This window comes from Schistocerca piceifrons, chromosome 3 (assembly GCF_021461385.2).
Source record: "Schistocerca piceifrons isolate TAMUIC-IGC-003096 chromosome 3, iqSchPice1.1, whole genome shotgun sequence".
Lineage (NCBI taxonomy): Eukaryota > Metazoa > Arthropoda > Insecta > Orthoptera > Acrididae > Schistocerca > Schistocerca piceifrons.
In genome coordinates this window covers 417088917-417103969 of record NC_060140.1, presented here as the reverse complement: position 1 = coordinate 417103969, position 15053 = coordinate 417088917, and the positions used below count along the sequence as shown (strand labels likewise).

Genomic DNA, 15053 nt, shown 5'->3' with positions numbered 1-15053 from the left:
TCACCCGAGATTTATTTCGTCATAAAATACGCCTGGAGAAATTGAAGAATGCATGTTTTTTGTCACCAAACGCGTTTCGTTTTATTGCAATAAAACATCATCATTGGTCTGTAATAACAGATATTTTCCTTCTGACTTTCTTTCTAGACTGAAAAACAGTTCGTTACAGAAGATGTTGATTTTTACTTACGGTATTTCACTCCTGGTTTTTGGCTCACATCAGGAAAGGCCGTCTGCTTTCAAGTGTTTGTGTTATTTCATCGTTTGGCTCTGTTGATTCTGATCTAACTCCGCCGTGGTTTGTAGTACTGTACATATTTTTATATTAAACGGAACACAATTTAAGAGCAACACAATCTAGCCCTACTATTATTTATTTGTAACTTTCTGGCTAAATGTTTATCGTGTGATAGCAACCTTTCCATTGGTTTTGCTTTGATAGCAAACTTCTTTCTTTTTCTTTTCCCGCAGTTTATTACATGTGTGTTATTTCTTTTAAATATACTTCTACGTATTTATACGATGTGTAAGAGAAATAGAGGAGTAGTGATAGAGCCGAAAATTGAAATAGTAAATAGGTGGGCATGAAGGTGGGGGGGGGGGGGGGGGGGGGGGGAGGGGGATGGAGGCGGAGAATAGGTGAACATTGAATGTAAAGTAGTGGGATGGCGAGTAATTTGTAAGGAAATGGTGAGGAGCAAGAGTTGAAATGAATGGGGATGTGGAGGTGGAGATAGAGTGGTAGAGGGTGAAGGATAGAAAATGTAAAGTATCTTTTTTATTTTCCTCATTAAGTCATTCTTTCAATTATTTTTTTAGTTTCTGGTTCATAACATTAGTTTGGTCGCTGAGTAGCTGTTAACTGTCTGTAAATACTTTGTCTTTATGAATTTTTCCTTGGAAAGGGTGGAGGTGTCTGTCTTGAGTGGTTTTTATCACATTCATACATTTTTCTCTAGCACATGGTCTATGGTATGCCTTTTTAAGGTGTTCCGCAAATGTTGAGTGGTTTGTACTAATTTGGTCTTTATATCTTGTGCCAAACTTCATGCTAGTCATTCCAATGTGCACACGTCTCACTGTCCGTGTAACTGAGCTGTTAGGTACTAGATTGTTGGTATTTCTCTGGTTTTGATTTTATTTTACACATGTGTTTATGCACTGAGTTATTTGTTTTGCAGTCAATGCTTATGTTCCGTTTTTTGAACATATAACCTATTTTGTATGTGAATTTATTGAGATAGGTCATTGCACGCCATTTTCGTGTGACTGAGATGACTGGCAGAACATCTGAAACAAGATACAAAGAGCACATGAGGGCACGGAAGTACAATACAAACCACTCAGTATTCCCAGATCATCTTAAACAGGAGTATCACAGACCAAGCACCGTAGAAAAAAAATGAACATCACCAAAAACAGTAAAGATAGACGCCTCCTCTCTTTCGTTCAATTCACTCTCTATCTCATTACTTTGCACTAACTGTTTACTCGTCTTTGCCGCCAACTCCTGCCCCAGCCCTTCTTCCCCGGCACCCAACCACCATTTAGATTTTCAGTTCCATCACTACTCCTCCTTTTCTCGTACACGTTAAGTAAGTAAGTAGTACCGTGACTGAATGGAGTAATGACCAAATGCTGGAAAAGGAAATAAAAAAAAGCAGCTTTAGATCAACGAAAAAGCAAAACACACGATATATATTTAGGCAGAAAGATACAAATAAACAGTAGCAGGCTACACTGTTCTATGTTTAGGATCAAACCCTCGTAGTTCTACAAAGCAGTGTGGAATTGAGCCCGAAACAACAGTTCGTAAAATGAATAAATAGCCAAGAGACGTGCACAGAGCGTTTCCTGACGTGAGGCATGGAATATCTAATGTAAGAATCAACATCTGTAACAATCTAGAAGCGAGACGAATTTAAATATCGTTCTTTACAGACCACCGATGACGTTTTACTTCAATAAAACAAAGGTAGCATTTGGTAACAAAAACACACATTTTCTTGTAGTTGCGAAAATGGAATTAAAATACTCTCAATAATTCTAAAGCAACTACGGACAATATGGCCACACGAATGAAGTTGTATTCTGTCTTGTTACGTGTTGTAACCTACTCCGATCATTGGGAATTACTGTCTTCCTGTGGTGAATTCACATTTATTTATTGCTGTCAGTAACTATGTTTTGTCGACCGCGGTTCACAGACTTGCAAAGAACACTTTCCACATGTTCTTATTACGTCAAAGAGTTAAAATTTCGTAGAATTGCTACACGTTTGCCATGTTTGAGGGAAACTGAACTGTCATGGTTTCTGGGGTAAAGGGTATGAACCAGTACGTCACACACCCCAAAAAAGTGTATCTACTTGCAGTTCAGCGATTTAAATAACGACTGACTGATGAATATTGACGTGAGTCAGGATCCGTCAATATGCGTCAATGTGCTGACGCCTTTTACCGCACAAAATATGGCAATTCAGTTTGCCTCAGACATGGCAGACGTATAGCGACGTATAAACACTCTATGAAATTTGAAATCTTTCTAGCTTTCCATTACAGTCAACGCCACAGTGTGGCAGAAACAAAATGGCGGATAGTTCACAGTGGTATGAGTGCGTGCAATGCATGCCCCTGGCAACAGGTGATCATTCACCTAGGTGCTGTAGTTATTCTCGTGTGGAGTATATTTGCATGACATTAAATGGTGACCCTAATCAGTCGTTGTCACTCACCGCAGAAGGATAAAGAAACAGTGCAGTCACGTACGAGGTCAGCTAGTACGCCTTCAGCAATACGGTGCAGCACTTCGTCACTCCGGAACATTGTTAAAATTCATGTTAAAAAATATATCGGCTCAACCACTTGTTTATAGTGTAAAACACTAAGATTGATGCGTTTCGGGAGTGAAGCTTCCATCATCAGAATATTAAAGTAAAAGAACCTGTTAAAACTCGCTAAATTGGAACATGCACCAGGCACAATAAAATTGATAATAAAATTAAAACATGGTGGCTACTTCCCTTGTTGCAGCCCATTTTAGCGAGTTATAACAGGTTCTTTTACTTTATTATTCTGATGATGGAAGCTTGACTTCCGAAACGCGTCAATCTTAGTATTTTACACTATAAACAAGTGGATGAGCCTATATATTTTTTAACATTGACATTCACAACCACGACCTCTCATCCAGTATGGATAAAATCATTGTTAAAATTGTTTGCGGGAAACACTTTTCGTCCTAAGTCAACTACTTCAATCCCATTTAACAAATGTAGAGCGCTACCGAGCGAGATGTGCATGTCATGGACCCGTCTCCGAACATTCTTGTCTGGGGTTGATGGGCAATCGCTGTGATATGAACAACACCAAGACACACCGAAAGCTCTGGGGAGCCATCGTGATAGAAGTAGTACAGAGCTGACGCACTCCACCTTCAGTGATTACGTACTTTCCGTACACTTCACACAGTTGACGGTAAATTTCAGTCGGTTTATAGTTTTTGCTAACAAAAACCTCATTAATGACCGCGGTCATTCCCGATTCGCATGAACGCATGATTTTCAGTTGTGACACACATTTAAAACAGTGCTTGTGAAATAACTGGAAACGACAAGAACTTCAGGCTGGCACAGCTTAATGACGACTGAACGGACAAACACACAGACAAAAATATGACCACGTTATCCCTGTCATTCGTTGCTGCTGGAGAAAACTTAATCTACTTTCTGTATAGGCATCATATATTGCGTAACCTTAAAATGTCTAGGTAGCCCCTTAATCCTCGCACGCAGTTGTCACACTTGCTCCCCAAGTAGATGTGTCAAATACTAGAAGTAATGGTCAATTTTGAGCTTTCAACAGATACAAATTGCGGCTAATAGCGATAAGAAGGGACCCTGTTTACAGTTTCATTTTTTTTCTTTTTTGCCATTTAAAGAGTCAAATGGCATAGAATATGTTTTTGAAGTGGTAAAAAATGAAACGCTGTACCAGCAGAGCACTTTAATGACTACCCGTTGCATTTTACATTTATTTAAAGCTCAAAATTGACCTTTGCCTTTAGCATTTGACACCCTTACTTGGGAAGCAAGCTTGATAACTGCGTGCCAGGGGTACGGAACTTCCTATACATTTTAAAGTTACATTTTATACCATACATATGCTGTTATAGAGAAAAACATTTTGTTAATTTTCTTGCACTTTTGTTCTATGAACTGCAGTTCTTTGATCATTGCGTCACCTAAGGATGGTACTGCGTACGGAAACCGCTAACCAAAAGGCAAAATAAAAAATTTCGATTAAAGACTAAAATATTTGTTATTTCTACAGTGTATTGACCAGTATTCCAACCGACAGTACGTCGAGAATGTGTAATATATAGAGGATACTGAAAATGTTTAAGCAATACAAAGTATTCAGCGCTTACTAGAACTACGCGGAAATATATAGCATCTTCACTTACAGTGAGCCTGCGCACAGTAGATAAAGATTCCACGTTGTATAAGCGAAGACGTGCTAACAAGAAGAATTAGTCATTTAGTCCTCTCAACATATTTAAGATGAGCACGTGTCTCGAAGTTCTGAACACCTCAGATGTACATTATTTTTGTTGTAATTTGTAACCAAAGGAACAACTGTAGAATCTGCCGATAGCAGTTGGCATAATCAACGATATCACTTAAGACAGAACGTCTTCATTTAAGTGTCCTCATGTCAGTTATGACATTATATAGAACGTAAAAGGGAACATGGGAGCTGACCAATAAAGCGTGGAAAATTATGAGTGCTTTCGGTACGAGAAATAACTAAAGACATATGGAAATAATGTATGATTCTTATTCAAGAAAACAACACGATAGCTCTAAAATGTAACTACAGAAACCATCCATGGGGCCAAGTGGATACGACATAGACCATCAAAATCACAACAAATGGAACACCATATAATTCATAATCCCCTTAGTAATCCATACAAATTGTAGAAATGGATGTAAGTATATATGTACGAGTATCTCTGTATGTCCACATCTCCTCCTAAACCGCAGAAGCGATTTCAACCAGACTTGTTAAACATATCATTTACTGCCTGGAAAGAATCACTGTGGGGGTAAGGACCACCCACCTATCAAAGGGGTCGGGATGCAAAAATCAGTGTAGCCCACGACATGAATACGTATAGTTCAATTACCCAGCATTTGAGAGACAGCAGTTAGAGACTTACAACAAACTTCACACATGATTTCAAACCTTCGCGAAACATTTTCTCGCTGACGACTCCCACAAAATAATGAAAGTTGTCTCTTACTACATTTTTGGGGTTGATGTAGTATAACTACAACATGAAGTACGATGTTTCAATTTGTTACTTCTTTACTACTAAATATATTCGCGACATATATTGCACACATTATTCACATATATCACTGATTGTACCGAAAAATTACATCATTGTATGACACTCAGATTAGAAGATGCGACATCATAAACACTGAATTCGCGAGAAACTACCGAATCACGTAAGTCGTTCAAACTTACTACTTTGTTGTCACTAATTCTGATCGCAACACTTTTCGCAGGCAGTATCTACATTTGCCGCTGAATGCACCTACAAAATGTATCACTGTACGACACATCGTTCAGAGATAAGACACCAAATTGCCACATAATGCATGATATTTTGATGTATCACTCTTTTGCTACTAACTCTATTCACATTTCGCAACCAGCATCCAGAGATACCACTAAATGTACCTAGAAAAGTACATCATTTTACGATAGACAGTTCTGAGGTCATACAAAGTGAGATGCATGAGAAACTGCAGCATCGTGCATGACGTTTTAATTTATTATTTCTTTACTACTGACAAACATTAAGTTGCGTGAAACTGAAACTGCAGGGCGATACTCGCTAGACATACGCGTGAAATATGTGCACAGATATTCACGAAATATGTTAAATATGTGTGAAATACATTTGACGTGCGAGTATGCGATCAAACCTATGAGTAAAAAGCTTACCCTAAACCTCCGGAACGATTTCGATCAAATTTAGTACACATGTTAGTCACAAAATCTGGAAATAAACACTGTGGGAGTAAGGATCACCAGCCTCCCATATGGATGAGTGTGATAACGTGGAGACAGTAGGGAGGACGAGACTAGGATGTACAGAGAGGATGGGGAAGGAAGAGACAGGCACAGAGAGGAGGAGGAGGTGATGGACAGAAACAGGGGGAGGAAGAGACAGGCAGAGAGATGAGGGAGGAAGAGATGGATAGAGGGGAAGGTGTAAATGGACAGAGCAAGGGAGGAGGAGGAGATGGAGGGAGGTGAGAGGAGGGGATGAAATGGCTGGCTCTGAGCACTATGGGACTTAACATCTGTGGTCATCAGTCCCCTAGAACTTAGAACTACTTAAACCTAACTAACCTAAGGACGTCACACACATCCCTGCCCGAGGCAGGATTCGAACCTGCGACCGTAGCAGTCGCGCGGTTCCGGACTGCGCGCCTAGAACCGCTAGACCACCGCGGCCGGCGAGAGGATGAACAGAGAAAGTAAAGGGGAGGAGATGAATAGGGGGAAGGGAGGAGGATATGGGCGGAGAGAGAGGGAACAACAGGGGGAAGAGAAAACTGAGGAGATGGAATTAGAAGGGGGCAGAAAAAAATGGTTCAAATGGCTCTGAGCATTATGGGACTTAACTTCTAAGGTCATCAGTCCCCTAGAACTTAGAACTACTTAAACCTAAGGACATCACACACATCCATGCCCGAGGCAGGATTCGAACCTGCGACCGTAGCGGTCGCGCGGAAGGAGGCAGAATGAGATGCGAAAGGGAGAAGGAACAGATGGACAGGAGGGGGATGAGTAGATTGACAGAGAGAAGGGAGGAAGAAACGGACAGAGAGAAGATGGTGGAGGAGATGGACTAACAGGAGATTGGAATTTGTAAGTACCTGAGGCACACCAGCTTCTCAGCTAGTACTACAGAAATGGGACAGTAACGAGAGCCATGACCTATATTTGCAGGTGTGTTAATGAAACACATCTTTCGGGCTCAGCAACAGAGTTAGCCATGATCAGAAAGAATCGCATCAGTAAAACTGAAAAGTAGGATATTACTTCAAAGCACACGAGCATTCAACGTCTTCACCTCAAGTACTTGTAAGTAGCGTCCACTAGATGCATATAGGCCTGCAGTCCGTAAACACACCTTTGTCTCACAGTCTCCATGGCCACGCTAGCTCAAATCTGAACCACCCTGACACAGAATTGGTCGATCAGCTACCGCCTGCAAAATCTAACGTACGGATGTTATTGAGATATGCAGCCAAAGACTGTGTAATCCCTAACAGACGAAACCCGTGCGTAGAGGATCTTTGCCCCTCGCCAGTGACTTAAAACTCGTATAAGATAAATGATAACGGAAAACGTTTCCTAATGAACGGTTTTGTTGTAAACATGTAGGCCAGACTCGTTTCTTGGACACGTAATCAAAGAATACAATCAGAAACGGCCAAGCAGAGGCAGTAGTGATTTGGGGGCTACCACCAGAGGGCAGCCCGGCGACCCGGAGCCCCGCTGTGTGACAGCGCGCTGCTGAGGGCGCCATCAGCGGCCGTCAGCGTCAGAGTCGGCGTCAGCGGCAGCGGCCGGTCCGCCGCCGGCGGACAATGCGCGCCGAGCACCGCCTGCCGCGGCCAACCATCTCCATCAATCTGCATCCGGCTTGGCGTGGCGTCGAGCCGCAGCGCGCCCCTGCCGCGTCGCTCCGCGCGTCAATAAGCCCCGCGCGCCGGCCGCCGGCCACGGTGACGGCTGACGTGCGCGCCCCGCCCCCCGGCACCCCCACGAGCCGCGGATAATGCGCCGTTTAGGCCTTTGTGCGCCGAGTGCCGATTGATGGCCACCGGACCCCTCCCACTGCGCGCCCAATAATCGCGACCCGATCCCCGCATTTTCCGCGCCGCGGCCGGTCTGCCAAGTGGCGGTCGTATCGGGATCTGACACTGTGTACCTACCGGTGGCGCTCCTCTGCCTAATCCTGCGTCAGCACTGCTGGCGGACACAGCCACACACGTGTATTTCGCAGTGCTTTAACAATGATGTGGTGAACGATGTCATTCGCGTGATCTACCGCTACCATGGGCAAGGAGGCACGAACATTCGTCCACGCCCTATGAAAACAAAAAGCCTCTTCTCTTCAAGCCTAAAAAACTACCAATACTTGTGTTTCCAGTAGTTAATCGAAGTGATTTTATCCTGCACGATCCTTATTAGGGAAGGTCAAATAGTGATGAACGTCTGCTACGATACACACTGCTCTGTACAACTTAAAGACGAAGCAGATCAATATAAATCATTAGTTACTAGAGGAAAATGAATGATAGTGGTGGTGGCATGTTTCCAGGGGTCTCGCAGTAGTGCTCACAATGTTGAATGTCACCTGGTGTAAGTTCAGCGTAACTACAATGTGGTGAGAAAAGTCATGGAATACCTACTTTTGCCAGGTGTAGTGCAGTAACTTGACGCGTCACGGACTCAACATGTCTTTGGAAAAATAAATACTGACACATACAGCCTCTAGAGCCGTCCATAATTGCGAAAGAGTTGCCGGTGGAGGATTTTGTGCGGAAACTGATCCCTCGATTATGGCCCATAGATGTTCGGTGGGATTCATGTCGGCGGACCTGGTTGGCCAAATCCATTCGCCCGAACTGTCCAGAATTGTCTTCAAATCAGTCGTGGACGATTGTGGCATGGTGACATGTTTGGCAACATGAATTCCATGAATGGCTGGATATGGGCTCGAGAAGGTCTCACATTACACTGCCTTGTTGACAAACTGGGCACAGGGCTTCGTGGAACCTGCGCCACAGCTCTTACCAACTGAAAGAGGGACTCATCTGTCCAGGCCACGGTTTTCCAGTTGTCTAGGATCGAACTGATACGGTCATGAGTCCAGGAGAGGCGCTGCAGGCGATGTCGGCTGTTAGGCAATCGAGTCGATCGTCTGCTTCCATAGCACATTAATGCCAAATTTCGCCGCACTGTCCTAACGGAAACGTTCGCCGTACGTCCCACATTGATTTCTGTGGTTATCTCGCGCAATGTTGTTTGTCTGTTTCCAATGAAAACTCTACACGAAAGCAGCTGCTCTCTATCATTAAGTGAAGACTGTTGTGGAAGTAATGCCTGAAATTTTGTATTCTCTGTACACTCTTGACACTGTGGATCTCAAAATATTGCATTCCCTAATAATTTCCGAAATGGAATGTTTCATACGACTAGTTCCAACTACTACCCCGCGTTCAAAGTCTGCTAATTTCCACCGCACGGCTATAATCAAGTCGGAACCTTTTCACATGATTCACCTCAGTATAAATGGCAGGTTCGCCAATGCATTGCCCTTTGGTAGCTTTTGTAAGCAATACTGCTGCCATCTGTACATATGTACACCGCCATCCCATGAATTTCGTCATCTCAGTGTCTGCTGTTCTGCAAAACTTGAGGACGAGGCAGATGAAGTAATATAAAATATTAATTAGTAGACATGAATAAATGATAATGCGGAACTCGTGCTCAGAAAGTTGGACTTGGCATAATTTCAATATAACTGTAGAGCCAAATGGGACTGCCTTCCCCACCCCCCCACCCCCCCCCCCCCCCACCCCCCGGGCCGCAGATAACATTTGGATGTCTTCACAGGAGTGAAGAATTATCTGGAAACTGGAAGAAGGACGAAGTGTGACGAGTGTAGCCCAGGGGTTTGGTACTGCTCACAGCACTTGTTTACGTCCATTGGAAGCGGTACGCACCACAGGCACTTCTGCCCGAAAGAGAGGACGTGGTCCACTACGGTCACCTACTCCAGCAGGTGATCGCTACATTGTGCAACAGGCAGGATGGGACCCACGGTAAATAATGGCTACAATTGCAACCACACTTGAAAGGATTGCAAGGCACGTGTCTCACGCTTCATAAGGACACAGTGACTGTATGGGGGTGATCTCTTTGCCCGATGACCAGTACGGAGTGTAGGAACGAGGAGCGGGGTTGAGTGCTCTTGTCAGTTGAGAGCAGATTCAGTTTTAGTCGTGAGTTTGGATGTACCTCGGAATGGTGAGATGTGGGAACACTTAAGGGACCCAGGAAAATTATGAACAAGATCGTTTTGGAGGTCCGGTTGTTATGGTGTAGAGAGGAATAAAGACGTATGGCGTAATGACCTCCAAATCTTTGAACAGTGTTTACTCACTGGTGAATGTTATACAGATACCGCACGTCTTCCCAATTTGTATCTTTTGATTGGTATACGGATAACAATGCACGACTGCATCGAACAACGCAGGCGAGAGAGCTCTCGTAACGAGACGATCTTCGGCGAATGGACTGATCTGTCCGTTTTTCCGACTTCGAGCACTTGTGAGATACGATGGGAAGATGTATTGCAACACTTCCATCATGAACAAAAGATCATCCTGGAGATGTCAACCGCGGTAGTGGAGGAACGTCCTACAAATAGAACTCCGTACGAACGTTGTGGACAGCATTGTTGACCGTTCCACAGAATGCATTGCTCACCCTGTTAAGAAAAATGTCCCGCTTTTTGCAATGTCCAGAGGACCATCACGAATCGCGGTGACTTCAGCGTTCCGTCTCTGAATGAAAGTGTCTTTCCTGTTCGTCTCATTGCATATTTCACTCAGTTACATCTGCACTATACTGTAGCACTAGGTCTGGACCAAGTTTCATCGAGCTAAGTTTCCTGACAGTGAAACATCATGTGAAACTTACATTCGTTCTTAAGTTTTGCACGCTGTTGTATATGTGGCGTATAACTCACCAATCATATCCCACCATCTTATGCACACGTACTGGCACCCTGATTACATGCGGACAATCTCAGAGAATTCCACTCTGTCGACTTCAAACCCTTATCAACATACACTGTCCACCGTATCTCTCCTGAACCCGTAATGCGTGAAAAAAGATACATTCGTTCCCATCAGAACAAAATCCTTTCCGTCCAACTCAATCAGCCGCCTTTTCTACGTCATTTTCAGCACCAAACACGACTCCGAAACGATCTCCCACACAACATAAGAAAACTGTGTAATATATTCAATTACAAAGGACGGATAGTAGTTTATCTTATAGAACAACAATAGTACCTCCCTTCATCCTGTACTCATCCCTGACTCATTTCCCATCTACTAGAACAACAATAATGCCTCCCTTCATCCTGTACTCATTCCTGCCTCATTTCCCATTTCCCGTTTCCTCATTTTCCAAAGCCTATAGACGATACAGTCTAAATTTGTGTCCCCAAGAACTCGCTAAGTCATAATATATTCCTTACCTCTGCACATCCGTAAATAAAATTCGTATCTGTTACTACAATCTTTTTTATTTTTATTATTATGATCAACAACAATAATAGTAGATACTTTTATGTTAATGCTCTTAATTATTAACTCTACTGTTATTCATATTGTCATTTCAAACATTCAAATTTTGTTTGAAATCATTTTTGATTATAACGTACACACGCCATGCACCGTATGGTGGCTTGCGTAGTACACATTGCCTGATAAAAAAAGTGAAATATAAAGTGGGGGAGAAGGAAATGAAATGAGACTTGACGGATTGAAGGAGTATATGATAGTGTTGGCGTGATTATTATGTGGCCACCTATCAGCGCGACATTACACTCGCTCTGACCTGGACCATGCACTCATGCGGTTGAGAAAGTACGTTGTATCCTCTCCTGAGGCAAGCTGGCCCACAGCTATAGTAACTGGTCCCTGATATCCTGTATTCCGGAACTAGGACGAGGTTGAAGTCCGAACTGGTGTCTCACATGTTTTGATGGGGACAGATCCGAGAACTGCCTAACATCACGTGTCTCTTTGAAGACACGTGCCATATGTGGACGAGTATTGCCCTGCTGAAATATGGCACCACGATACTGTCACACGAGGGTTAACTCAAGAGGTCGCAGGACGCCCGAGCCATCACTGTTCACTCAATCACTTCCAGACGTGATTTGAAGCTATACCCGACGGCTCCCCACACAATGACGCTACGAGCAACACCGCTTTGTCTCTCAAAAACATTGTAAGAATGTAATATGATGCCATTCATCAGCAGCCCCTCATTCCCGGTCACAGCACCAGTCTAAACGCAGCCGTTTGTGTTGTTACAACTTCAGCCTATGCGTTGGACGGTAATTCCCTCATTCAACTGCTGCTAGTCTCCAACCAATACTGTGGGACGACATAAGAGCGTTGCAAGGAGTCGGTTACATGTGCTCAGATATTAGGCACAGATTTAAAGAGGTTACGATGTCCTTGATACACAATACAGCGAGCTTCCCTTGTGATGGTCAGAAGTGGTTGACCGGTACCTTTACGAAGAGTGTGCCTACCTTTCTCATGCAGTCCAACATCGGGCTACTGTCACATTCGAATGTGCCATAAATCTGAATATTTCACGATTCGACCATCCGGCCCAACAGAGGCCCACAATGAGGCGCTTTTCAAACTCTTTCAGGTGATGATAGCACTTTCTCAAGCGATTACGCTGCATCTCTCTGTATCTAACAGCCCTTTGTATACCCTACCAGGCCTGGTCATAACACTAATGCAATCTAGTGGTTTTCTACTTTTCACAGATAACTGCGATGCTAATCATTTTCTTGCACTACGATAATATGTATGTTTACGAACTTACACTGTTCGCTTCGCTATCTGATTGGTCAGCGCAACAGAATGCCATGCAAAGGAGCCTGGGTTCGATTCCCGGCTGAGTCGAAGGTATTCACCACTCGTGGACTGGGTATTGTGTTGTCTTCATCATCGTATCATCCTCATCGACACACAAGTCACCAAAGTGGCGTCACATAAAAAGACGTGCACCATTCGACCGGACAACCCGACGGGATGATGTAGCCACACGACATTTCACTGACATTCGGCCATATCTTTTGAGCGCTCGAGTATTTTTGTCACAGACTGTATATGTATTGTACATCTGTTCACATTAAAGAAAAAAAATGGATGAAGTTCATGGAAGACAATAATAACAGGTTTTCTGTGTTTTTCGATCAGTTCTATTTCAGTGGAAATTGATTCTTCGAATCTTATGTGTTATGCATAATGAGATGCTGACTGTAGGAAGCATTTACGAACTCAGCATCACTATATTTATCACCGATCTAGAAATTCTCCAGAAAATGACATCATTTCTACCAGGCTGTTATTTAAAATCAGTAATTAGCGCTAATGGGTATTTAAGAAAAAAAGGAAGAAATTGATTCAGACTGCAATTAAATGCTCGTCATTTCACGTTAACATTATTGAATTCGAAGCCTTCCGCCTTAACGTACAATGTAGCTGACCTCGTACAAAGTATCTGATACATACAGGGTATATCAAAAAGGATGGCGCAAACTTACACGACTGAAAGTACACGATAATAGAAGCACCAACATCCCAGTAAACATGCGCTCTAAAACGCATGCCTTAAGAGCTATAAGACATTCGTGATTTTCAATATTGTGAAACAAATCACATCTACTGCAAGCTTTTTGCCTTCCATATTTTGGGAAGTGGTAGTATGGACCAAAACAAGAAAAAAAGTCCAGTGAACATGTGCTCTAAAATGCTTACCTTAACAGCTGTGAGCACCTGTTCATCTTCGGTACTTTGAACACAACTCTTCTAATGAACAAGAGCTTATAACTTTTAAGGTATGTATTTTAGAGCAAATGTTTTCTGGACTTTTTTTTCCTGTTTTGGTCCGTCCCAACAATTCCCAAAATATAGAAGCCAAAGAGCTTGTAGTACAAGAGATTTGTTTCACAATATTGAAAATCAAGAATATCTCATAGCTCTTAAGATATGCATTTTAGAGCCCATGTTTACTTGACATGTGTGCTTCTATTATCGTGTACTTTCAGCCGCGTAAGTTTGCGCCATTCTTTTTGATACACCCTGTATGCAGTACATAGAAAGTCTATATTCATCTTAGGGTCATGTATTGCCAACAGTTTTCCTTTAATAACATGTACAGTCAAACCAGCAACACTCAAAAATGTGTCTGCACCATTGATCAGGATCTGTTGTTGACCCTTCCGGATAGCCGAGCGACTTACGAGGAGATACGCCAGCCCGGCGGATTAACGACGAGGGCCATCCTGGATGTGGATTTTAGGCTGTTTCGAACATCAGAGTAGGTGAATACGGGGCTGGTTCCCACGCCCGACCTCAGACAGACGCTACGCATAAACCCTTCCAAACTTTAAATCTCTCCTTCGTCACGGGATATCTCCTTACCAAAATCTTTCCCTCCTGCGCTAGTCTTTTAATCTGAGAGTAGCACTCTCAGCCTACGTTATCAGTTATTTGCTGCATGTATTCCAATCTCTGCCTTCCTCTGCACATTTCACCTTCTACAGCTCCCTCTAGGAAGAGTAATTCGGAATCTGACTCATCATGAAGTCCAGTTCTGTTCAGCCAATACATGATAAGTAACAGTCTAACAGGGGAGGTTCCAGATGTTTATATTTGGGTGATCAGAACTGGTTGACCAGTACCTTTACGAAGAATTCCCATGCAGTCCATGCTCCATAAGCATTGGTCGAAAGACTGAAGTTATTTCCGGTTTATATCCATGACAATATGGCTCAGACATAAATATGATGACGTACGAGTCAAGCACTAGAGCGGCTGTAGCACCGAAGATTAGAATTCAGTACTGCGTGGAACCCAGTGTTTTTATTAAGTTTAATCTCGTGTTATTGTATTCCTATTCCCCAGTGTCCATTTGAAAATTAGTGTAGAAGATGGTCTGTGTGCTTATAGGCTTTTCGGCAACACGGGTCACTGTGCGGCGTGCTCAAAGGTGATCCCCGCCTTCGAGATGGTGATGCGCGCGCGAAACAACGTCTACCACCTCGAGTGCTTCGCCTGCCAGCAGTGCAACCACAGGTAAGTGCGGTCCCAACCGTAAAGTAACTTATGGCGACCATTTCAGCAACGGAGA

At 43.2% G+C, this 15053-nt stretch overlaps 1 protein-coding gene across 1 annotated transcript in view; it reads left to right on the top strand.

Annotated features, from left to right (window-relative positions):
- The window catches only part of LOC124788704 (LIM domain only protein 3-like), a 339539-nt gene that overhangs the window by 38973 nt on the left and 285513 nt on the right, over window positions 1-15053 (top strand). The window contains exon 4 of the mRNA XM_047255984.1: window positions 14873-14998. Within this exon, the coding sequence (XP_047111940.1) occupies window positions 14873-14998 (126 nt within the window). The remainder of the gene's footprint in view (window positions 1-14872; window positions 14999-15053) is intronic.